At 42.1% G+C, this 23,919-nt stretch overlaps 2 protein-coding genes across 2 annotated transcripts; both read right to left on the bottom strand.

Moving 5' to 3' along the window:
* Positions 1 to 2,966: 2,966 nt before the first annotated feature.
* Positions 2,967 to 7,756, bottom strand: LOC131460301 (lipid transferase CIDEC-like). Its single transcript, XM_058630646.1, has 6 exons — positions 7,640 to 7,756; positions 7,380 to 7,433; positions 6,737 to 6,878; positions 4,967 to 5,116; positions 4,219 to 4,409; positions 2,967 to 3,266 (listed from the first exon to the last, which is right to left on the bottom strand). Exons 2-6 carry the CDS (start codon positions 7,418 to 7,420, stop codon positions 3,038 to 3,040), a joined length of 753 nt encoding a protein of 250 aa, XP_058486629.1. The 5' UTR covers positions 7,421 to 7,433; positions 7,640 to 7,756; the 3' UTR covers positions 2,967 to 3,037.
* An 8,330-nt stretch (positions 7,757 to 16,086) lies between these two features.
* LOC131460389 (cytochrome b-c1 complex subunit 1, mitochondrial) lies at positions 16,087 to 23,687 on the bottom strand. The gene is made up of 13 exons (XM_058630843.1): positions 23,556 to 23,687; positions 21,818 to 21,958; positions 21,608 to 21,694; positions 21,223 to 21,352; positions 20,465 to 20,663; positions 20,077 to 20,156; positions 19,334 to 19,449; positions 18,750 to 18,893; positions 17,853 to 18,013; positions 17,684 to 17,769; positions 17,367 to 17,455; positions 17,176 to 17,251; positions 16,087 to 16,493 (listed from the first exon to the last, which is right to left on the bottom strand). Exons 1-13 carry the CDS (start codon positions 23,616 to 23,618, stop codon positions 16,429 to 16,431), a joined length of 1,437 nt encoding a protein of 478 aa, XP_058486826.1. The 5' UTR covers positions 23,619 to 23,687; the 3' UTR covers positions 16,087 to 16,428.
* Between the last annotated feature and the right edge of the window lie 232 nt (positions 23,688 to 23,919).

The raw sequence follows: 23,919 nt of genomic DNA, 5'->3' as shown, positions 1-23,919 counted from the left end.
GAATGCACTGAGTAGCTGTGATTGACGGATTAGAGATTTGCGTTTAAAAATAAAGCTTTTCCTTGGATTCAAGGAAGATTCTGGGAAACTGAGAATCTTTGGTGAAAGTCTGCGCTCTTTGATTTCTCTAGTTATTATTATTATACATAAATCAATTCAATGAATGCAACACTGACATGAAACGTAGCAAAAAAAGTGTTGATCATCCCATTATTCACTCCCTAAAAAACAATCTTAAGTTAATTAACAAAGTAAATAGTCCATGACAGTTTCACTCACCGGGTGTCACTACATCTCGTCTCCTCACGGCGGCGCTGCTCAAATGAATGAGGGGGAATCTTGGGGTGGAAGTTACCTGCACAAAGAAGAAGAGGGAGTTTAATGGTGGAGAAAGCGACAGCACGTTAAAAGATGCTCAGACTTTATGACCTTTGTTCTCCATGTTGTGAATAAACAGAGAATTGTTTTTGTTTTCTTCAGTGACACAGATATCGTGGGAGTGGCTCAGTGGTTAAGACCCTGTGTGCAAAGACTTCATGGTTGTACTCAATTCCCTTGTAAGTCGCTTTGGGTAAAAGCGTCTGCTAAATGACATGTAATGTAATATTTGTGACGTCTTGCAATATATTGATCGTCACAGAATGGTATCGTGATGTTATTGGTATCGTGTATCGTGAGAAACAAACACAGACATCAACAACAAGAGAAAAGTGTCTCAGAGTTGTTTCAATTCTCAATCTGCACTGAAGCGTTACCTCAGATATTTCCTCTTCATCATACATCACACAGCCAATTTGGTGGAAAAACTCCTCCAGGTTTTTTGCTGCCACCTTCCTCGACAAGATGGCAAACGTGGCACTTCAGCAGCTCCCCCCCCTCTCTCTCTCGGTCTCTCCCCCTCTCTCTCGCTCACTTTAATGGTTTCCTTCCTTGTCGTCGCCTCCTGCAGCTGCTCGCTCTTTCCCCGTCTCATCATCTGGTTTTCTGAGCAGAGGCAGGCTCCAGCTGACAGGACAGTGGGGACAATTAGAGGAGCGTGGGAGAGACAGCTGGACCTGTTGCCAATTACACCGACTCTGACCAGACACACACACACACACACACACTACACTGTACAGAGGACACGTTTAAAATATAAATGAGTCTGTTTAAAGTATTGTCAAGTGAGTTCATGCAACACTGCACACGACTGTTTTTATCAGGTTTGTGACATTTTGTCCTCGTGACAATCCTCCGCTGCACACAGGAAGTGACTCCTTTTACACCATGACTGAGGGTCAAGGCAGCAGCACAATATGAAAGCAGGAGAACGAGAGAGAGAACGAGAACCTCCAGCGAGGCTCGAACACTTTACTATCTCACATGTGCATCAGGGTTGACATCAAATTCAAGGACGTTCCAGGACCAATTCCCCTTAATTCAAGGACTCTGCATCTGCACAAGTGATTGTCATTGGGATCTTTTGTAATCATCTCTGGTGAGACGGAGATCTTGGAATTTTGTTTTTCTCTCTTTGCTTAACTTTACTCGCTCACTGTGCTGCATGGAATCTCACGTCCATGGCGGTGAGAGGGACAGTGTCCAGTGTGAGAGGGACAGTGTCCACGACACTGCGAGTAATTACGACTGGTACGATTTCGTACTGCGTTGCCCTAGTCTACGCACATCAAGCAATGCAGGGCGTGAAACAGTAGATGGCGTCGCAAACAAACGAGACATTTATCTAAACATCAACTTAACTTTCTTGACCAAAATCAAGGACTTTCAACAACCCGTGTCTATTTAGGGCACTTTCTTAAAACTTTCAAGGGCCTTGAAAATATGTTAAACTTTCAAGGACCTGCGGGAACCCCGCTAACTGCAAGCAGCATTACGCTAGTAAAGCCAGACGACAGGTTTGTGTTTGACTGAAAACACACAAGTCAGAGGTTTGGACACTTCCTGTCCCCGCCCACCCCTGCGCTCCCTCAGTCAGGCCTGATAGTTTTGCCTGACGGAGCTTGTTTACAGATGAACGACACAGCATATGAATGATCGTTTGTATTCATGAAGATCAAACACAAGCAAAATAGTAACCAAAGAAACCCACAAACATTTACATACTGTAGCTTTAATTCTCACACATCACTTAAAAAACAATTCTTGTGGAACCAGCAGACATTCCAGCGCAGCACACAGGAAGTGATTTGTTTCTCGTAAATAAAAACAGCTGATGAATTTGTTTTGACTAAAAAAACCGACATGTTTCTGGAACTGGTTGGAAACATTAAAGTTAAGATCAGACAGTATTGGCAGACTTGATGTAACTGTGCCAGGAGTCAGTCAGTCAGTCATCATCTACCGCTTTATCCTCCACCAGAGGGTCGCGGGGGGTGCTGTGCCAATCTCAGCTACATCGGGCGATAGGCGGGGTACACCCTGGACAGTTCGCCAGTCCATCGCAGGGCCACATACAGAGACAGACGAACAACCATTCACTCTCACACTCACTCCTATGGTCAATTTGGAGTGTCCAATTTACCTATCCCCACATTGCATGTTTTTGGACTGTGGGAGGAAGCTGGAGAACCCGGAGAGAACCCACGCACACACGGGGAGAACATGCAAACTCCATGCAGAAAGGCCCTTGTTCCAACCGGGGCTCGAACCCGGGTCTTCTCGCTGCAAGGCGATAGTGCTAACCACTACACCACCGTGTGTGTGCCAGGAGTGTTTTTGCAAATTCTCTGAATTCTTCAGATGGGAACAGTTAGTCACTGGAGCTTTAAAGGATCAGTGAGTAACATTCACCAAGGTTTATTGGCACACGTTTGACCTTTAAATGAACTTTTACTTATTCACCTCTAAAAGGAAACAGAAAGTGACACAGTGATGAAAAGTTTGTGGTGTTCTTGTGACACACACATGTAACAGAGCAGGAGTGTCAATGTGCTTTTGTCCAAACTGCACAGGGAACGGTGACATCATCATCATCATCAGGTGGGAATCACCCGTTTCATCCGTGCACTAAATCCGTCCCGTCTTCAGCTGAAGTCCATCACCAGTAAGACAATCTTCCCAGAAGCATGTGCTGCAGCTGCCTGATCCTGCCTTTCTGTGGCAGCGACAGCTTCTTCTCCGCTTGTTGTTCCTCCTCCTCGTCCTCCTCGACCTCCTCGACCTCCTCGTTCTCCTGGTCCTCCAGCAGCTGCTCGATGTAGCAGGAGGAGCCAAGCAGGATGTGACCTGTGGCCTGCATGGAAAAGATGGTCCATCGCAGAGCCTCCCTGGAAGCACAGTGCAGAGGGGGAGAGATTTAGAGGGACGTCGTGAAAGCAAAATAAACAGAATCCAAAACTGTGGTTGAATGAAGTGATTTTAACCACCACTCCGTCATCAATGACATGACATTAAGTGTAGATCACCCACTTTGTTTCATCTTGGAACTTGAGTTTGTGTCAATGTGTAAATCACTCACTCCCGGCACCAAAGTCCATAGAGAAAAGAAGGGATTTTACATCACAGCACATTGGAGTTGCTGTGTTCAAATATGTTATTTTGTGACGTTTGTGTTTGGAATCCATCATTTTAATTCAGGTTAAGTGACACAAGTTTACCACACGAGGCAGCAGTAGACCGGCAGCTCTACAGCTCTTCAGTGTCCACATGAACTGAAAACGCTGATTTTCTCTTTGGAATTTGGTGCAGGAAAGTGAGCAGTTTACACAGTGATAAATGGCTGAAATGTATTTTTCCCTTTTTGTCCGTGCTGCAGGTTTTCAGAGAGTCGGTGTCTCAGGCAGCGACAGCAGCTGCAGCTCATGACACCGATGTCGACGACACGAACCCTCTCGCTCTGTAGCTCCAGCATCAAAGTACGTGAAGAGCAATCTTCTCTCACAGAAAGCTCAAACGACTTAACTCCTCCAAAAACCTAACCTTTGGTTCTGTCCTGCTCCGCCCACACAGGTGTATATGCACATTACAGCTTGGTGTGATGCTCTACATTGTTTTAGGGTCCGTGCACAGAAGACTGTAACTGGTGTGGACGTGCTATTAAAGCAGCTGAGATATTAAAAACGATCCATTCGGTAAATTCTGGATTAGAAACTCATTAAAATAGAGAAATTCATATCACAGCAGCAACTTTAACTAAAAGAAAACAAGTCTTCAGTGAAATCACCAGAGAAATAATGTTTAAGCGTAAATAAATAACAGGTTTCAACTTGAGCTACTCACTTGAGCATCTTCTTGGCAGCGTAACACTGGATTTCATAGGACATGGTGTAAACGCCGTAGAGAGTCGCCTTCACGTTGAGGCAGCCGATGAAATCCTTGGGGTTATTTTTGTAGAGATCAAAGGTCACCGTGGCCACATCTGTCCGTTCCAGTGGCCTGTGTCTGCAGACATGACCTCCGGAGAGACAGTTCTGTGAGAGGGAGGGAGGGAGGGAGGGAGGGAGGGAGACACGCGTCAGGTCAGAGGGGGCGGACTCACGCGTCTGTCAGGGTCGACATAAGGTCACCAGAGTGAATATCTGCGGCTCTACAAATCATAGCATGAATCAATTTGTATGTTAATGAATTGCTTTGGGGTGAACGTGACTCATGTTTGATGACACAACTGAGTCTGTTTCATATTCAAAACACAACCTTTCATTTTTCTTCCTCTGATTGTGATGAAAAATCCATCTCTTCTCTCGTGTTCACCTGCGCTGGTCACATTACTCGTCTTTTCACTTTCAAAGACTAAATATTTGCCGCTATTGAATTTCTCTGAATAGTCAGTGGTCACAGATTAACGTGACATCCATATTCATGGCTGCTGCAAGAAAGAGGCGGTTATTTCTTCTTTCACGTGTTCAGACATTACACTGAACAATCACTGGCGTCACTCAATAAATAAAATCAACTTCCCACTGTGTGTCATGCAGTGAAGCAACTGAGCAACAGTGACACCCAGTGGTTAATGTGGAAAGAGTCATACAGGATGTGGGGTCCACTTCTCTCCCATGTCCAGGAGCATGAGGACAGAGTTGTCTTGCAGCGTCTCGTAGAACTCCTCCGTCTCCACGCCTGTGCCGTCCTCATCCAGAACCAAGGAACCCCCGCGCTTCACATTCAGCGAGAAACTCGCCTGAGAGAACACGGACAAAACAAAGCAATATCAAACTAATGTTTTTATTACTATTAATAACAATACATTTCATTTATATTGCACTTTTCTTCATATCTCAGTGTACATGCATACATGTAATGAAGAGAAAAGAAACAAACCCAACAGATCACACGACAGAGAGTAAGTGGAGAGACACCAGGAGTTATTAAGAAACTAAGCTAATATTTAAGAGCAAAGGGAATTTTGAATCTAAATATGTACAGTCAGCTGTTGCTAAAGGCCGTGAAGAAGAATAAAGTTTACAGAACACACGTCTGTGAAGGTTCTCCAGACTCCACAGTATGCACTTGTTTTTCATAACGTGCTTGTAAATTTCATCTGGATTCTTTTGTCTTCTGTTTGTGTTTTAAGTGCATAAATGTGTAACTGCTATTATCCTATCTTAGCCAGGACTCCCTTGAAAAAGAGGTTCTTAATCTCTTAAATAAAAAAATTAAATCTTCTCATCTTAAACTGTCAGGTCACTTTATTATTAGGTACAACTGTTTTACTGCCATCTAATAAATCCAGTGCATTTAGGCGGGCAGACCTGATCAAGATCAAACCGAGCATCAGAATGAGGGAAAACAGTTGCTGCAGATCTACTATCACACAACCATCTGTAGAGTTTGACAGAATGGTCTGGAAGAAAAGCTGAAATGAGCAGCAGCAGCAGCAGCAGCAGCAGCAGCAGCAGCAGCAGCAGCAGCTCTCTGGATGATGTGATGCAAGAAGTCATAAGAGAATAACCAATCTGGCTCAAAAGGCAACAGTCGCTGAAACAACACGACTGACAGCTACAGTCTGCAGATGTTCTACAAGAGCAGATTAGCACATGGAATGCTTCTCCTGTACCTCTGTACCACCTTTGTTTCTTCTTTTCTTCTTTTATCTCTTCACTTCACTACTAGAGCTGTCCTTTAATCTTGTTGTACACTGTTTAATGACAATAAAGGTGATTGTGATTGTATTAGACGCCCTGTAAGTGACGGGCGAGTCGCTTGGTGAGTAAATGTGACGCAGAAACACTTCAGGTCTGTTTCTCTACATAAAGACTAGAGGTCATGTTTCTCATCACGTGTTTCATGTATTAAATATTTAGTTTATACATTGGTCTTAATTCAAAATATTAAACTGCAGACAAAAATGCAGCTATTAGCATTATTCAATAAATCTAAGTGCAGTAGAAGTTACATACGTGCCTGTTTTTGAGAGGGTAGAAGCAGCTTAGTTTAAATATTTAAATATTAGTGAAATATTTCCGACAAAATCTCTCATTTCTTATCCGAATAACATCAAAGTCAGCGGTGCACACACTGGTGCCCCGAGTAAGTTACCCATCAAGTTTGATACTTGATTTAACGTGAACGGGTTTGTCTCGTTTAAGTAGAACAATGTTGCCTCTGTTTTACTGACCTGAAACAAATCAAAACTGTAAACTGTATTATAAGAGAACAAAAAGATTTCTTAACATGAAGACACTTGTGAACTTTAGACACCACAGGGAGGAAGGAGTGAGTCACAAACAACGCTGTGGTAATCTTTGTAACCCTTCCACGTGCTGCAGCGTGTGAACCATGAACCTTCATGGCTCCTCACCTTGTTCATGAGGGTCTCCAGCGAGTCCGTGATGATGCCTTTCCTCAGGCTGCGGTCAGCGTTTGTGACTCTGAAGCATTTGTTTCGCACAGATGAACCAAACAGGAGCTGCTGGGTCATGAAGGCGCTGGCTGACACACACCTGAGACGGAAAGAGTGACAAGAACAGTTAAAATCTTCCAATAAACTGGGGCTAAAATGAAATAAAAGGGTTTTTTTTTTTTTTATTAATAATAAAAATAATACAGACTGAAACCATTCCAAACATAATATCACGGTTATAAGGTTATACGAGTGTCATCATGATATTGTGATTCCCACCCCTACCGTTTGTTTTTCTCGTCTGGTGAAGAAATGACTTAAAATCATTTAAATTAATTTACTTTAATTTACCTACACTGAAATATAAAGTTATGGAGGTTTTAGTTTTAGTACAGAAAGACACAGTACAAAGTTGTTAAAGCTTACAGAATATTCAAGGAGGGAACCTGGAGTCCCAGTATACTTGTTTGCATGTGAATAAAAGACAATACTATTCAATTCAATTCAATACAATAAGCGTTAACTTCTGGTCAAAACGAAACAAAGTTTCAGTGGTTAGTCCTCTAGTGGGAAACTAGGTCTGAGTAAATGTAAATGTTACCTGGACAGTGAAGACGGCGCCAACAGACTCAGAGAGTTCATGGTGTAACTTCACCTGTGACGGAGAGAAAAGTCCGTCAAAAACAGTGAAAAACTGTGAAAAACTGTGAAAAACAGTGAAAAACAGCGAGACAAGTTCAGCTTGAACGTGTCAACGTAACGTTGATTTAATCTCGAGGCCTTCACGAGGACACACATCTGAACTCGTCCAGACAAAGACTTTCAACAACAACATTACAACAGGGAGGAACTTCACCAGACCTGGTTTGTCATTGGCGTGTTGGTTCTAATCCAATCATGATGACAAAAACTCGGTTTCGTCACTGAACTCTGTGCGGATTATAATCCTCTGCCAAACAACACGTGGACATTCACCCTCAGCTGTAAACGCCCCACACTTCACTAACTAGACAGACAGACAGAGAGACAGACAGGCGACTTTATTGATCCCTTTGGGAGGTTCCCTCGGAGAAATTAACATTCATTAATAAACACTTCACTTACACACAACGATCATTAATTAACATTCATTAATAAACACTTCACGGTGTCTCACCCTCACTGGAAACATGGCTGCCGGATTTGAGCCACTTCAAATCTCTCTTATTTTACAGCAGGATTTAAATAACTTCTACAGATTCACTAACACAAACACAAACACACGGAGCAGCTCTTGTATCGCTGCGAGATAAAAATGCAGATTTTCTCTGTGGGGTTTGGTGCAGAAAAACACTTCAGTGACGTGTTACGACCTCAAACTACCACAATAACCGTGAACTGTGCCTTTAAAGTGGCCACAACACGGTCCTACGTCACTCATATGTGAGTTATGGAGGTCTACTTACTAACTGTCAAAAACATACTACTCACTGCAGACGACAACTTCCACTGTCCACTGTCCACAGCCCACTGTCCAGTGTCACAAATAGCCCCGCCCCCTCCCGCGCTCACGCTAAGTGAGCAGACTTAGCAATTAGCTGCAATGTAGCAGTAGCTTCGTCGTTGCGCTTTACATTTTGGTCCAGAATCACCGGAAACAGAGAAACTGAAAACTTGTATCCGTCTCTGTGGTGAGAGTCCGGAACTCTGGGAGACTCGGAGCTGCCCTTACTGCCCCGCGTGCGCGCGTGCATAACTAATGTTGTGGGGTATCTGTTTAAACTGTGTGTGTGTGTGTGTGTGTGTGTGTGGGAGAGCTTTGGATGATCTTACCTGTAAATCACTGGGAAAAGTTTTTTTCATTATTCTGTTTTTATTATTAAATGTAGTTTTTTTTTGTCCATAATGTTCTTTACATATCTTCATAGCTGGTGGGACTTTAACAGTCAAACTAAAAAGTCAGTTCATTTAGTAAACTCTTGAACTTTCTATGTCCTCTCGGTCTCTTCTGACGTCACATCATTGACACACAGCTGAGAAACATCCACTGCACAGAAGATAAACTATACGTGTGTGTGTGTGTGGACACAAACATGAATTCTGCATGGAAAGATTGATCATTTCATACAAAATAGTATTAAATAAATCAGTCTACTCAGATATACAGTAGCTGCATTTACAACTGTGCAGACTATGAGAGGCAGAACATTACACAAGTACATTCTTAATGTCTCAATAATCTAATCATTAGTGTCATGTCAAATGAGAGGCCTATTCTTGTTCAATAAGATTGTCTCTAAATAATTCCGTTAAAAAGTGATTGTTTATTTTTACATATAACCTTATTTTAATTAAAGAGCCTTTTAACTCAAAAAAAGAAAGGAAAAAGACACCTTGTCTATTGTGTTCAATTCATCAATGCAAACATGCAAATGTGAGAGTTAGTGAAAAAGCGCAGCAATTCCCACGGTTCCGTCATTGTTCACGACATTATCTTATAAGTATAGGATGAAACAAGCATGGTGCAACTCCCTGAAGTCACTACGTCATTCTGCACAAGCACAGCACACGCACGCACGCACACGCACACACACACACACACACACACGCACACCTGTGTCACCTCACCTGTACGTCACTTACAACCCCGTGATTGATATGGAAACTGTGTGGCCACAGCCTTTCACTTGACACAAAGCAGGAGTTATGACAGACGTGGCTCCTCCTTATTTAAGACCTCAATCACATGCTCAATTTAAATCAGCCAAAGAGTAAAAGGTACAAACTTACTTTTCTCCTCCGTATCCAGGGCCGGTTCTAGGCAGGCATATATGAGGGGGCAGTCAGAAATGTGAAGAGGGCATCATGTGTACACATCATGCTCCAGCACTTTTTATTCTGTGCTTATAGTAACAATGCTTTCTTCATTGAAAGGGGTCTATGTGTCCAACCCCAACCTAAAGAAGTGGATTGCACTTTATCAGGCCTCTACCTTCAGACCTGTCCAACTTGGGTGTCCCACCTGAAGACTAAGCTCCTGCTGGTATAGCTCTTAAGGTCACTGAGGCACCAAACCCCCTGACCACAATAAGGTGGCAATCCCTCAGGGGGGGAAACTGAAAAATAAAAATAAAATAAATGAATAAAATAAAATAAAATAAAACATCCTTCATCCAGATTTTATCAACCAACAACATAACATTTATCTTAAGTGGATGGCCTAATTCTCAAATACATTTTAACCTAAAATAGGACTTCACACACTATAGTCAATAAAAACCGCTGTGATTATAAAAAAACCAGTACACAACTACAGCCTGGGGCGGGGCTTTACGTAGGGGTCCGTCAGACACAGGTCACCTGTCTTCAGTTTGTCACATGCAGTGGACATGGGCACTCATCTCTGTGCTTGGAACGCTGCTCCTTCAAAGTCTAACCCACTCCGTGGCACAAACTGTCAGGCTACGTCTTGGCTCATTTCATACTGTGGGTTGTGTGCGTGTGCGTGTGCGTGTGTGTGTGTGCTGCGCAGCCTGTCAATACAAGCACAGCGGAGGGACAGAGACATGAGAGGAAAGCCGACACTGTATCTCGTGTGTCCCTTTTTCGGCGGATTTTTCCGCTACTGCAGATTATTTTGTCAACTTGTAATGTATATTAATTGTGTGAGTATATTAAAATGTGCTTTCTCAACTTCCAAAATTTTGATTTGAGGGGGCAAGACATTTATTTAAGGGGGCATTTATTTATTTAAATAAATGTCTTGCCCCCTCAAATCAAAATTTTGGAAGTTGAGAAAGCACATTTTAATATACGGACCGTATCCCTGATGAGTACGTGACTGCACGTGAACTCCACAGCTTAATGAGCAACACCTGGATCACACTGATTAAGGACACGGCGCGTTTTTGTCTCTCCTTGTTTCTCCTTGTCTCTTCTTGTCTCTTCTTGTCTCTTGTTGTCTCGGTCCCCGGGTCAGCATTAGCGCTTCACTCTAACATTTAAAAAAACAACGTATAAACACATCCGGGTCCCGTTTGTTCAACGTAATTCAATAAAATGACGTGTAATTAATCACTTACAGCGCAAGAGAGGAACAACGAGGACACCTGGTGGACAAACGAGGGGCTGCTTCAGTTTACAGCCATGAAAGAGGAAATGGTTGAATTTAGTAAAATATTCTTTGTCAAACATCGTGTAGCAAAGACACAATATAGAGAAGTACTTCTTTTTACTTTAAGTACTTAAAATGGCAAAGGGGGGGGGGGGGGGCATCCGCTCACTGCCCGAACCAAACCCCACAGAGAAACTCTGCGATTTTACATCAAGAAAAAGAGGAGTTTCTGACCCACCGCTGCCTCCATTATTGAGTTCAAATGTGTTATTTTGTGACTTCTGTGTTTGAAATCCTTCATTTGGATTTAAATAAGCAACATAAACTCACCAAGTGAAGCAGCAGGCGACCCACAGCTCCTGAGTTCCTGCCAGCTTTCTCCATGGACTTTGGTTTGGGAGAATGAGCCGTTTACAAACTCCAGTCGCTGAGATAAAGCAGTGAACACATTCATAATAAATGTTACACATGGAGTTTTTTCTTTTTCTTTTATGAAGAACACGAGTGTGTTACTCGTCTGACAGTGTCAACACTGGGCCGTTGTTGATGTTGATGAGTAAGTGGATGGTTAGTGTAATCTCTGACTCTGTGATTAAAGCAGCCGTCAGTGAGGCATGAACTAAGTCAAGGTCGTGAGTGTAAAACAGAGCAAACTGGAACGCAGCTTCTCGGATGAATCACGCCACACACACACACACACAAAGCGTCCGCGCCTCAAACATCTGCCACTCATTCACCACATTTATCAAGTACCACGTGAACAAAGGTGCATAGAAAGGGTTTGTTTCTACTTCAGAGGTCAATTTCCTGTCGGCGTCTTTGTCCCGCTATCACACATCAGGTCCCGCTGCGGGTGACGCAGACTCATCTGACTCTCACCCATTCATGTGTGCTGTGCTGATGCTTGTAATCATCTTCAGCATGATATCTGTGCAGAGTGAAATGAATTAAGACAAAAACACGGGTGTCACGTGGAGTTTTATTTCTCTTTGAAATCAAGATTACAACATGCAAACAACAAGAAGCAGATTCCAGAACCTGATCAGAGTTTCTGACCCACAGGTGAATCATCTTTGAGACCAAAGACCTGCTTCATCTACTCGTCCACGCTGTCCTTTCGTGCGATGCTCAGTCCACGTGGATTACATGAGCTAACATGATAAATGACTTAAAACAAGTATAAAAGTAAAGCTGATCTAATCTCTAACGGGCAGATACTGACTGTTTTCTACCCTGACCAGTTACCTGATGCCACACCGTGTTAACTCCACTGCAAGGTGAGATTTTCTTTTCCTTCAAGCCCCCAAAATGTGCTCCTACAGAGGCCCGATCATTTCCGCTTGCCTATTCGTGCCATGAGTTCTGCGTTTGCTGCAGCCTTGGTCCTCATGTCCTGGTTCTTGGCCAGGTCTATGAGGACACTGAGGATGCTCGTGGGGACATCGAGGGACAAGGCAAAGCGGGAACCCTGCTGGGCTCTCTTTGGCACCGGGGAGGCCGGACGCTGGGTGCGCGCCCGGCGGAGCACCGCGTGGTGCTCCGACCGCAGCAGCGAGTTCAACACGCCGCTGCGGTTGAGGATGTCGACGGCCAGCACCTCCCTCTGTGTGTCTTCGTCCAGTTTGGAGAGAGCGGCGCCGCCCCTCTGGCTGTGGGCGCAACGCAGCAGCAGCAGCAGCAGAGACACACAGACGCACAGGCGCGCACTTGTCATAGTCAGACTGTCTGCAGGGAGACAAGAGAGAGAGAGAGACAGAGAGACAGACAAGGTCACTGTTTCACAACTGTTTCACAACTGTTTCACAACTGTTTCACAACGGTGGCTCAGTGACGACGTCCACCAGGAACTTTTGCTTCTAGACTAAAGGAGGTCTCTTCAAAATGATGATTCTTTATTATTTCATATAAGAATTTAACTGTCGTTTATGCTGAAAGTCAAAGGTTAAAAAGAACACGCATTACCCAGAAGGCCTGCACATGCTTAATATATAAGAATACAGTAATAATGAATAAAAAAGCAGAACAATAAAAGAAAGAATATACATACACATAAAAATCAAAGAAGCTGATGAAGAACTTCAGAAATCTCTGCTGATAAACACTGATTTTCTGTTGATTAACAACAAATACATAACATTGCACTTAAAGAAACATTTATTCAACAACATATGGTTATTTTGCTCTGCAGTGCAAATGTTTTAAATAAAAATAATGTATAAAGTACATTATTATTATTATTATTAATCTACTATTAGATTAGACGACATTAGATTACACCTACAGTCACTTATTATTGCAGCAAAATGGTCAAAGGTATAATACAAATATAAAAAGCAATATAAAAGAAAAAAGTAGTGATTACTAAAGAGTGATAGAATTACCAATAAAAACGGATCAAATTAACAACATAAACACTAGGGAAAAAAATTGCAATAAAATTAGACAAAAAAGCGATATGATTTTTACATATAATACCACATTGTATATCAATCTGTGTAATCTAGAGGCCCCCACTGTGCAGTTGTTGGATTATTGTAGTTATTATTGTATGTCTACACAACAAATAATTTGATAAACAATTTAAAGTATTATATAATCGATCATTTATAAACTCTTAACCACTCTGGCCTCTGATTTTCACACTTCTTTATTTTCTCAAGAAAAAAAACTACATTATTTTCTCATTTATGTGCAGATGACCTTGTTAATATATATGATAATATGGGTGAAATGTATGTATAATGTAACATAAAGCAGCAGGAGTGACGGACAACCCTAAAAACTCTAATATCAAACCAAGATTTACCCCAATCTGTGTCGACGTTGAGATTAACTGAGCATAAATGTGTTTACACACAAAAGCATTCTGTATAAAAACTTTAAAATCATTACACAAATAATAACTTAGAAAATAAAATCATGCATTATGTTGTGATGTACGTGCAGATGAATCATGCAGACTCACTCAGTGTCACCACTTCTTCTTTTTCTTCTTCTGGACCAACTCTCTGACCCTCACACGTCCTGTGATGCTGGATCTTCTCGCCTCTCGGCTTCTTCTTCTTCTTCTCCTGGTTTGAGAGCGACCTGTGTGGATCACGGCCGGATGTTCAAGTGCACTCCCGCCCCGCTCGTGCTGCGACTTTGTCTTCAGCCACATCAGCCTTTTGTTGTGACACGAGCTCCTTTCCACTCTCGGTTTATCTTTTACATCTCTACACTTCATCGCACCGCCCCTCATTTCATCTCATTTCCTCCACACTTATCGTCATCGTCCCTCTCTTTCTAAAAATAACAATGGTTATTTGGCCTGTAATGAATTATGCCCCCCCCCCCCATCATCATGTATCACCTCCACTTTAAAGAAGATAAGTACGAGAAAACTGCAATAAAACCTTCTCTTCGTGATGAAACTGTGGTGTTTCTGTGGCTTTAAAGGCCAGTCCTGTTTCACTTTAAGTTTTAACAACACGTCACATTTCCTCATTAAAGAGTCAGCCCACAGGCCAAACTGCATCCTACGTCACCAACAAAAAACAAAACAAAACAATTGTGCATGAAAGAACAGGCCGTAAACGTGATTGCATTAAATAAAATTGGAGCGTCTTAACCATTAGAACACAGAAAATATCCTTATTTAAACCTAGACAATTTTTACCAACGGTGTAAACACAACAGAGCAAAAACTACTCAAAATGTTTAAAATGGGATTGAATTTGTGACATTTTGGAAATGCGTTCACTTTCGCTCGTTTCTTATGAACAAAAAGAAATAAAAAGGGTCTAATTTTGTGACTTCTGCACAAATATTGCTACTTTATATCACGACTAAAAATGCGATATAAAATGAATCATAACTTTGACTCAACAACACATAAGACACGTTTTTTAAAAGCCTGAATATGTGACTTATAAACATGCACCCCCAGGATGTCCATATAAGGAGTTGGGTATTATGACCATAGGTGCACCTGCGGCACAGATCCAAGCCACATAAGCATAAGGGTTAATAATAACAACAGAGTAAAAGCAACATGGATTTGTTTCTCCTGGTTTAAATGTAGAAAAAACGGAGCGTGATTAACGATCTAATAATCTGAATAAGTGCTTTGTACTTAAAGGAACATATTGTATGATGACATGTCCGTCTATTTACAGAACAGAGGAGGAGGAGGAGGAGGAGGTCAGACTGAGGAGCCTCCACAAAGAAAGAAAGCCCTCTGGAGAACAAGGAGGAGGAAGAGGCTGTCAGGCCCAGGAGGGAGATTCACCAAGACAGAGTGCACCTCGTTTCCTGAATCACCTCCAGTCCAGCCCATCATGGGACTTATCCTCATCTGACTAATGATATGAATAATAAGTCCAGCCTGATTACGATAGTCGGGCCCTCGGGGCCCTCAGGATTATGAGCCGTCTCGGTTACCCTCAGATAAAAACAAACATGGGTCAAAGAAAAGTCACACAATGACTGTGTCATACTAGTAAGGCTGTCGTTGTCATGGTAACGTGACGCAAGACGACGACGGACGTGAAGTGACGTCACCGTGGGACTCGAAATCACAACACATCCAAGCAGGTGCTGGATAAATTTAACTACTTCCTCTTAGCTTTTTTATTCTGCTGTGAGTTTTAGATCTGAAATTGTTGTTGTACGATAGACAGACAGACAGACAGACAGACAGATATAAAAAAGAAAGATGTGAACAATTTACCATCAAATTTCCCCAAGGGAAATACAGTACCCAATATTAATATTCAATATTTCCTTTTATCGTTTGTGAAATAATTGAGAACTAGTGACAGAAACCACAACTGTCACAGGTGTTAAATGTCTGAAATGGTGACGGAAGTTCAGCTGCTTCTTCTAGTTTGTTCAATTATTATTTTTGTCCACACTGAGAAAACAAAGTAACTGAAATACCATCGTTAAATTCTAGTATTTGGACGACAGAATTGTACTCATTGTTTTTTGCTTCCATTTGAAATGACTCATTGTTTCTCTAAAGTTATAATGCTAACCTGCGAGCTAAAAAGGTCTTTAAATTCACTTTAATATCTCATGTGCGGTTCTTTATGATGTTAACACTGAACAAAAAATATCAAACTCATGCTGTATATATTCTTATTACTGCCTGCGACTGCCTGCTATTTATTATTATATTAATGGTCAATATTTTGCTGCTATAACACAATAACTTGAAAATGAAATAAGTAACTCTCTTCTTACAGTCTTTTATTTTGCTGGAATGAGAGCTTCTGTTATGTACAATAGAGGACAGAAACAAATGTTACACAAATTATAAATATACTCCGAGCTGTGTTCATTATGGGCTGTACTGTGTCGATGATGATTTTAATTCTAATCCACCCTCTCGCTCCCTCTCACCCCCCCAGCCTCCCCCTCTGATGAGGACCTGTGTGAGTGAACAGAGGGTGGACAATCCTCATGTGTTCACTCTCACAGTGACGACAGGAGGAGAGTGAGTTAAGTTTTGGGAGGAGGATGAGCGGCAAATGTTGGACACACACACACACACACAGCAAAACCACTGGATGTCTTAAAACCTGAGCCAGTACATGGCACTGCGCATTCTGTTGTAGTCTGGGACCTGCTCGATGGGACCTAGAGGACAGACAGGAAGGTTATATTAGACAAAAAGAACAAAAACATCACAAAGTGTGACGACTTCCTGTTCCTGCTAACGTATGACAGCAGTCGTGGCATAAATACTAAAACTAAACATGAAGCTATTTTTATGGCCGAGCTGTGACTGGAAACCTGATTTCTGTTTGTACGCATGTGAGAATAATAACTAACACCCTGTTACCACTGATGCATTATGTCAGTTGTGGAATGACTAACAAGACTAAAAATAACATAAAAACCTTGTAATGACTGGAAGCTATTTTTTAGGTTGATCATAGACAGCGACTCTTATTATGAAAGCCAGGTTAGAAGGAAACAGTGCTATGTTACAACTGGCTGAAAATGAAGTCCCAATAACTGGTAACTGTCTTGTTTTAAGACTCACAGTATAGATGAACTACGACTACAACCAAACATACTGTGGGTTTTATAACATGCTGTATATATAAAAATGTAGATTTGATTTAATAAAAAGGACTAATAAACTGAAAGAACATGAAAAAGTGCATTTATTTTGTAAGAACAATTACTAAAAACATAATACAATACATTATTTTTTAATTTAAAAAAAATCCCTATATCAGCTGTAAATTGTTTGAATAGGAAGTAGTCACACTTTGCACACATTGGGCAGTGAAAACCACACGGCAGAACTCACCGACAGCTGCTACGGCGAGACACTTGTCGTAGATGTATTTAGAGCAGACGTCGCGCACCATCCTGGGGGTCACCGCCTGAAAGCGGAGATGAGGAGGAGGTCAGAGCTCTGAGCTGCAGGAAGACTGCACTTTTGACCTGATCACACGATCAGTTCTTTTCTTTTTTAAAAAAAACTCTACTTCAACTCACATCGATGCGAGCGTCCCACTCAGCCAGAGGAATACGTCTGCCGTAGTTCAGGATGTGTCTGCCGATGTCGTCACAAATTGGTGTTGTTCCTAAACAACAACAAAAGATTTGTGGAGTTGTGATTCAGGGAGACTTTATTTATTTAATTTTTCAAATTCACAAACTTTGGAGGATTTCAAGGACCCGTGGGAACCCTGTTATACTGTGGCTTTCTTAATATAATGCATATTATCCTGGGTCACATTATATTTAAATTGTGTCTCTACAGACACTGAACCGTCCTCTAACAGAGAGACGAGACAGACGTGTTCACGTACCGTTGAGCTGTCCAACCAGACTGGCCTTCAGAGCGATCTTGCCTCTGGCGACGTCGCTCTCCGTCACTGTGGTGCACAGGTTGATCCTGCGTCGACATTGACACGATATTAACACGTGTGTCGTTAAATGATCTAACACTTTACTCTTTACACTTTACAGTTTACTGACCAGGCGTTCTGGGTCCAGTGAACCATGTCCTCGATGTGCATTTTATCAGCGACAAAGTAAACTCCGAACAGCCCCGTGTCGCTGTAGGAGGAGTGAAAGGCCTGGAAGCTGTGACACAGGTTGTGCTCCACTGCCATGCGAGCGAGGCGGCTGCTGAGATGCTGCAAGTGAGAGGAAGGAGAAGATACTCATGTTCTACTGTTTCCGTTCACAACTCGTAGATAGATATTATATATATATATAAATATATATATATATATATATATTTATCCTTGGTTCGTCCACAGTAAAATGTTCCCATAACTATCTCAGGTAGGTAGAAAGTGTGATGTCATTAAAAAAGTTAATTTTTGATTTACGTAATTGACACAAACTCCGAGGACAGTGAACGCGAGAGTGAGAGACAGGTGGAGCTATGACATCATAAATGCAAGGGTCACGTTTTTGAGATTTTTAGAAGTGTTTGACGGCTCCCGTGCAGGTTTTCCTTCCGTAGCCATGTTTTCAGTGAGAGCAAGTGCTCGTATGTCAGGCTGGTTTCCCGGCAACAGTGGTGTGCACACACAATCAGAACCTCATAGAGCCGCACTTTTAAAAGAACAGAATTATCACTCCAAGATCCGTGCCCATCTAGTCACAGATCACAGGTGGTTTTTGAGACGTGCGGCCTCGTTCTTTATCGTGTGTGAATACATGTCAGAATCTGCTGTGTGTTTCAGGTCTTGTTCCTCCCGACAGGTCCAGAGGCAGAGGTGAGACCCCTGACCCAGGGTCCCAGAGAGAACGATAATCTACCCCTCCATCATGGCCGCTCAAGGCACCAACAACCTCGAGTGGGCAAAGCTTAAAGGGGACATAACTGCACCAGTGAGAGGAATTTATTTCAGGAGTTATTACCGGTCCACCGCCGAAGGTGAGGTCATAGCTGCCGATGATGGAGTTGGCCACCATGAGAGTGACGATGTCTGGGCTAGTAGCACTCGCCCCCTCCACAGCGATGGCAACATGTGCCAGAGGGATAGCATCATCACGCATACGGATCTGAGGGAGGAGCAGCGGAGAACAGATCAGCCACGCTAACTGCAGTTAGAGTCCAGAAAACGTTTACACTCTTGAAAAAGGCAGACACAATCTCAGGTCTACCAAATATCTGCACTTTAATCATCTGGCTCATGGCACTGGAATAATCTTCAGGTAAAAAAATATAATATTAAATATAAAATAAAGGAATTAAAATCTGAGCATTGTAGCTGCTTATAGGGCTGCCCCCCAGACAAACACACAGAGTAGCTGCAGAAATCAGCCCTGTGGGGGTGTGACAGGAGTTGTTTTTATATATATACACTGTATATATATATATATATATATATATATATATATATATATATATATATATATATATATATATATACACATATGTATATATATAGTGACGAAGCTGACAAAAGACAGTGAAAAACTCTCAGTAACGAGCGTCTCACCTCGCTGCCTGTATATCTGCAGGGTGGCAGCACAGGGACAGCATCGTCCTCGTACTCAAAGGAAACCCCACTGAAGTGAGACTGGGCCAAACCGACCAGCTCGTCGTGGTTCACACCTGTAGAGGGAGCACATGAAAAAAACACGCCAAGTCAGTCACGTAATCCAGGGACGACAGATTAACCCCACACATCATTGGTATAAAGCAAAGTTCACGCTGCTCTACTTTCAGAGTCAGAGGATCACTGTGTGTCCAACACTACAAGAAGTCTTTCTGAGTTCTCACTAAATGAGTGACCAGCAGGAGGAGCTGCTGACTGACGTCACAAAAACACACATGAAAAGTGACACATGGACACATAATGTGTAAAACCAAAGAATGGGAGCTTAACCAATGTCAGCATCTGCTGTGTATTTCAGGTCTTGTCCCTCCCAACAGGTCCAGAGGCAGAGGTGAGACCCCTGACCCAGGTTTTTAGAGAGGACAATAATCTACCCCTCCATCATGGCCACTCAAGACACCAACAACCTCGAGTGGGCAAAGCTTAAAGGGGACAGAGGTAAACCATCTCTCTTATGTACCACTGTTTTATTTCCGTCAGACATGAATTCATTTCACACTAAGCTGGAAATAAGATCTGGGTTAAAGGGTCATTGACGGTCTTTAAATATTTCACAATCAGCAAACGGCTGTAAGCGTGCCGATTGCTGCATGAACTCGACTTTAGGAGGAAGACAGTTTTACCTCCAGCAGCAGCCAGCACCATGCGAGGGGCCTTGTAGTGACTGTTGACGTAATCAATTAGGTCCTGACGGGTCAAATTCCTGGAAGAAATGAAGATGAGCTATGGTAAGTTTTATTTTACTTATGCTTCTCTGGTAAGGACAATGCAAAAAGTTGTCTTGCATATTTTTGTAGCCAAGACTAAGTTGCAATCAAGCTTTCTGAAAAAAATATAACAATCACCAAAATGTCAATATTTACATGTTTGTTGGTGTGTTACTTAAAGAATCATCACAGACATTCTTTAAACACGGCGCTGTATAATGATAGTGATGACAACAGTTGAAAAAGTAGCACTAAAATGATGAAGACTAATGATAAACTGTGTCTGAGCAGCTGTTCCTCCTACTTGGCATTTTCAGAGGGTCCCAGCACACTGTGTCCCAGTGAAGTTCCCTGGAAGGCAGTGGAGTGCAGCAGGTCCAGGCAAACGTCCTGCAAGTTTCCCTCAGCTTCCTCCAGCTCACGCAGCACCACCTTCCTCTGCTGCTCGATCTCTGCCTCGTTCAGTGAGCAGCCCTGCACCACCTCTGACAGCAACTCCACGGCTGGAAGAAGGAAAGATGGTCGTGGTTAGTGATCTATTGAGCTTATTTCATCTTGACACGTCCACTGCTGTTTTTTATGCTCCATCAGTGGTTTTTAGCTCAGCAGACTGGGGGTGTGCTCTTGTTTGATCAGCTGATGAGAAATCAGATGATCCTCTCAACTGTATTCTCACAGATTCTTAACTTGTAACAGATAACACTAAAGGATGTGATTAAGGGAATTCTGGACTTTTAACTCCATCTGTACCACAGCTGAATTACAGACGTATGCAAAATTCAACACATTGTGAAATCACAATCAGTTCAGGCTCTGGTTCTTTCATGTTGGCGAGGCTTTTCTTCTTTTATGTCAATGTAGTAATGGTAATTTATGCTGCACACGTGCCTGTAATCAGTGAGCATACAACAGTAACTTATTAAAGTGAATTCCAATTATTGCAGTGGTATCAACAGCTTCTCAAACTTGAAAACAATAATCTACACCCAGACAGTTTAAATGTCAGGTTATCAAAACTTCAGTATTGTTAATTCACTACTTTTAAACAACAGGTCAAGTCACCTTTGGGCAGGTCCTTGGCCAGAGCCTTCATGTAATACGCCGTGTGCTCCCGAGACGTGTAGGAGCTCAGGTGAGCACCCATTGACTCCACCTCCTGCTCCAAAGCTGTCTGGGGGTATTTCTTTGTTCCCTGAGGAAAAGTGAGAAAGGTGAATAAAATGAACAGTGCTCTGTGGAAATATTCATTAACACATAGCTCTGTCAACAAAACATGGTCAAAACTTCCAATATACCAATGGAGCACATTTGATACCATGTGACAATTTTGGAGCAGGGCTGTTGTAAATCTGCCCCATGTTGGAAACACAGCCTGTAAAAGCCCTCATGACATAACAAAACCTAATATCACACAATATAAAAGGTCATAAAGTTTAGTGATGTCCACCTTGAAAGCCAAGTGCTCCAGGAAGAAGCCTGTTCCATTGTTCTTCTCCCTCTCATAGCGACTACCAGCACTGATCCACAGCCCAACCTGTGACAGGAGACAAACAATGAGAATGGAAGACACATTCATCTACAGTTCTCTCTGATCAAAACCCCTTTAAAGCAGCATTTTTAACAACTCAATAAAATCCCCATAGTGCTGTGTTCTTACAGTGCATGTGGCATGTCCAGTCTCCTCTGAAGCAACCTTCAAACCATTTTCCAGGGTAGTAAGTTGGGTTTCAGGGGCTCCTGCGATGCTCTGTGCATAACTAATGGAGGCTTGTCCTCGCCTGAGAGACAGCAGAATAGGCTACAAACAGAAGAGAAAAAGGCATGAGCTGTGAAAACAAGGCATTACTCACATTCACATACTTTTCATATTAAACGTGTTTGAGAAAAACACTTTCAAATAGCCATCACACTACACATGATGATGGATGAACGTAATCCAGGAACAACAGATTAACTCCACAAAACGTGTATAAAGCAAAGCTCACGCTCCTCAGTGTCAGAGGATCACTGTGTGTCCAACACTACAAGACGTCTACAAGAGTTCTCACTAAATGAGTGACCAGCTCCATCTTTTAGCAGGAGGAGCCGCTGACTGATATGCCATGTGTCACAAAAACACACATGGAAAGCGACACATGGGTAAAATCAAAGAATTGGAGCTAAACCGATGTCAGCATCTGCTGTGTATTTCAGGTCGTGTCCCTCCCAACAGGTCCAGAGGCAGAGGTGAGACCCCTGACCCGGGGTTTTTAGAGAGGAAAATAATCTACCCCTCAATCATGGCCACTCAAGACACCAACAACCTCGAGTGGGCAAAGCTTAAAGGGGACAGCTAAACCAAAACATCTTCTAAATGCAGTCTACTAGTACCTTGACAAATACAGCTTTATGTAATTGGAACTGAAACAACTACATGCCTGCTAGGATATAGTTGTGCAGATTTTATAAAACATAAAAACTTCGTCAGTATTGGGATATGTACTCAAACTCTTCAGTACATATCACGTTATAATTATTTTAGTTTTCGATGTATTGATTAATTTTGCATCATACATATGTTTATATAGTTAACTATTTATCTTCCCATTAAAAAAAACAACACTTTTGTAAATTGAATTATATTTAAATTATGTGAAATATCATTAATATTTTTCTTTTTTCCTCAGAAAGCTGGACTTTATTTTCACATGACCGGACCCCTGCTGACCAAACTTGACACTCAGTGGCTCCCTGGTCTTGTGAGTTTGAGACCCCTGGTCTTAGGTGACAATACGGGGCTTTTCAAAAGTCAGCACATTCACATTAATAACCAGATTATAACATTAATAACGACATTAGCTAATTAACATTAGTAGAAACACTACTCGAGTTATGTCCTAGCAAAGCAGGACATAACTCGACCATGTTTTCCATTTCAATGTCAGTGTTCACGTTATAAATCCACGTGCTTAAAATGTGCATCTAAACCAACCAAACACTATAATGTCGTAAAACAAGCAGAATGTCAACTAATGTCTTTCCAAAGTCACCGAGCTAATGCCGTTAGCCAGGAAGCTCAGCTGAGGTTTGGGGACAACTAAGGACAAGTGACCAGCCTCACGACTGCTGACCTTAAAATACTCACACAAACGAGTGACTCAACAACACTGTGGTTTAAATTAAACACGTTTAAACAGTTAAAATGACACTAAAGTGGCCTTAAATATATGTTTTACCGTATTTGTCAGGTGACCTTGCATTCGCTGCTAGCCAGCTAGTGCTAACCGGTTAGCACCCACCTCCCCTTACGCAACAGTACAGCGATCCATTAAAGAGACTAAAACAATGATACTGTGAACACATACGTTATTTTATACACATATTACGGACTGGTTTTTAATTATTTAAACACTTACACTACGGGTTTTGGCGAGGGTTCGACCCACGGTGCTCCCGACACGGCACAGGGACGCCGCCATTTTTCAGTCCAGTTATTGAAGAAGGCAGAGGGGGAGACTCTTCTTCGTCGTCCCAATACAATAAATCATAGAATGTCGCCACCTGCTGGACATCATATGTCGGTGTTATATTTGTCTGTGGGGTTTTGGCAATAATAATAATAATACTACGGTGGCCCTGGAGTGCAAATCACCACAACACAGCGACATTAACTGAAACACAACATTGTTGGCATTTTCCAACAATTTATCAGAATTTATTTTGAATTTAATTTAATTTTTTTAATTAACAATACAATGGTGCTACATAGTATGTCTATTG

The sequence above is a fragment of the Solea solea genome, chromosome 6, assembly GCF_958295425.1.
Source record: "Solea solea chromosome 6, fSolSol10.1, whole genome shotgun sequence".
NCBI lineage: Eukaryota > Metazoa > Chordata > Actinopteri > Pleuronectiformes > Soleidae > Solea > Solea solea.
Note: the sequence above shows the minus strand (reverse complement) of the source record. Positions and strands in the feature narration are given on the sequence as shown.

Coding starts and splice junctions, on each gene's coding strand:
- LOC131460389 (XM_058630843.1), bottom strand. CDS start 23,618: ATGGCGGCGTCCCTGTGCCGTGTCGGGAGCACCGTGGGTCGAACCCTC. Junction 17,252..17,366: donor AGTGGGACGCTCGCATCGAT/GTGAGTTGAAGT, acceptor CTCCGCTTTCAG/GCGGTGACCCCCAGGATGGT. Junction 16,494..17,175: donor TCTCGCCGTAGCAGCTGTCG/GTGAGTTCTGCC, acceptor TCTGTCCTCTAG/GTCCCATCGAGCAGGTCCCA.
- LOC131460301 (XM_058630646.1), bottom strand. CDS start 7,420: ATGAACTCTCTGAGTCTGTTGGCGCCGTCTTCACTGTCCAG. Junction 6,879..7,379: donor GCGCCGTCTTCACTGTCCAG/GTAACATTTACA, acceptor TTTCCGTCTCAG/GTGTGTGTCAGCCAGCGCCT. Junction 5,117..6,736: donor TGGAGACCCTCATGAACAAG/GTGAGGAGCCAT, acceptor GTGTTCTCTCAG/GCGAGTTTCTCGCTGAATGT.